We start from the raw sequence: 1,826 nt of genomic DNA, 5'->3' as shown, positions 1-1,826 counted from the left end.
CAATCAGGAGTGCAGTCCTCAGCACTCAACGCAATTACGGTGGGAGCATCATCGTCCCACGAACACACAGACACACACACACACAGACCGCTTACCACAGAGCCACACAGGCCAGCAGCAGCAGCAGCAGTGGAGCACCTAACCGCGCAACCTTGCTGCTGGTACTGTCGGCATGTTGGGCAAGAAGCTTCTCGCCGTCTGCAACGTCTTTGTTGAGCGAAGGATCAGAAGTGGTAGTGGTGGCGGATTCAAATTGCTTTGAAGGGCTGAGTTCTTCGTCCTCTTTCTTCGGCTCTTTTTTCTCCCGTTGCTCCAGCTGATGTGCCTCTTCCTGGAGTTGTTGGAGCTCCTGCCGGGCATTCTGCAGCGCAGATTCAGCGGTTAATCTGGACGACACAATTGACTGCAGTGCAGCGGCAGCGGCTTCCAATTTAGCGTCAATAGAAGACAGCGCATTTTTGATTTTATTTGCTGCTTCTTCGCGGTCATCCTTAACAACATCTTTGGACGCCCTCATCGCCGGTGTGACACGATTTGGAATCTTTGTTACACTTTCCCAAGCAGTCTTTAGCTTTGTATTTTCCGCCTCTGTTGGTTCAACAGTATTATCGTTTATTACGGCCATCACCTCCTTCGCTGCCACGTCTGTTTCGTTTGCAGCATTCTGAAGTATCAGGGCGACACTATATCCCCACTCCGCATTAGCGAGAGATGCGTCCACCGCAGTACTTGCAGCCACCACTGCTGCCTTTGCGTCACTCACCATTATGACAATGTGGGCCTCCTCGGACGTTGAATTCGCCTCGACCCAACCGACGTGCTGCAGCGCCTCGTCTCTTTTAGCATTTGCGTCCTTCACCTTCTGCAGCAGACTCTGGGCATCCGAAACGGTTTGTGCAACGCTCGTCAATAATTCTGGGAGTTTCTTCGTTGCCTCTTTGGCATCAGCTATCTTTTGCTCCTTTGTCACCTTAGTGGCCACTATCTTCGACGACGATGGTTTTTTAAGCGCACTTGCTGCCTTAGATACCTTTGAAGCTACAGAAAAAACACTTGCCCCATGCTTACTTACGGCAATAACATTCACCTTGATAGCTTCCACGATCTGCTCGGCCATTTTTGCTGCCTCCTTCGCTTTCTCCAGCGGAACAACAGCATCGTTGGTGGCCTCCTCCATTTTCTTTGCAGCCTCTAAAGTGCCCATTGCTTTTTGAACCTCCGCCTCCTTCAAAGTAATCCTTGCCTTGATACCAGCAGCACTCGCTACAGACTTCTCAGCAGCCGCACCACCTGTGAGGGGCCCAGCGAAAGTATCTTCAGCAGCAGCAGCCACGCACAAGGCCGTGCAGCACAGAGCAGCGGCCAACACACACACAACGCGGCACACTGTCGCCATCATTCAATATCGCTTGAGCAGCTGGGGTCTGCATGGAGGAGAAAAGAGAGACAATACACAACAGGCAGCCCCAACACACACACGTAGCGGGAGGGAGCAGCAGGCACAACACAGGCGGCATCAACCATGATAAAAAGAAACCCATTAGAGAAAAGAGAACTGGATGGCGGAAGAGGCGCACACACTCCGCTGGAGTCCTAACACACAAGGCCCCAAACAAAGAGGGAACAACGAGGCAGAAGCAGCGCTCGTGGACGCAATCATACTGCTGGCGCTCACGTCCCTTTACGTGTGTCCCGGTGTGAGTGGCGCAGACACGGCGGGAGGGACGGAGCGAAGGATGCAGCGCTCCACACACAAAAAGATGAAAAGAGAATCCCCGAGCAAAAGAAACAGTTAGTGGGCGGCACACAGAAGAGCGCAAAGCAAA

The 1,826-nt window shown here is 52.6% G+C and overlaps 1 protein-coding gene across 1 annotated transcript; it reads right to left on the bottom strand.

Annotated features, from left to right (window-relative positions):
• Positions 1-91: 91 nt before the first annotated feature.
• On the bottom strand, positions 92-1,399 carry DQ04_16051000 (hypothetical protein; the record flags this gene model as incomplete). The annotated part of the gene is made up of 1 exon (XM_009317414.1): positions 92-1,399. One exon carries the CDS (start codon positions 1,397-1,399, stop codon positions 92-94), a length of 1,308 nt encoding a protein of 435 aa, XP_009315689.1.
• Between the last annotated feature and the right edge of the window lie 427 nt (positions 1,400-1,826).

Source organism: Trypanosoma grayi, assembly GCF_000691245.1.
Source record: "Trypanosoma grayi strain ANR4 Tgr_1605_V1, whole genome shotgun sequence".
Lineage (NCBI taxonomy): Eukaryota > Euglenozoa > Kinetoplastea > Trypanosomatida > Trypanosomatidae > Trypanosoma > Trypanosoma grayi.
This window is presented reverse-complemented; position numbering and strand designations above follow the sequence as displayed.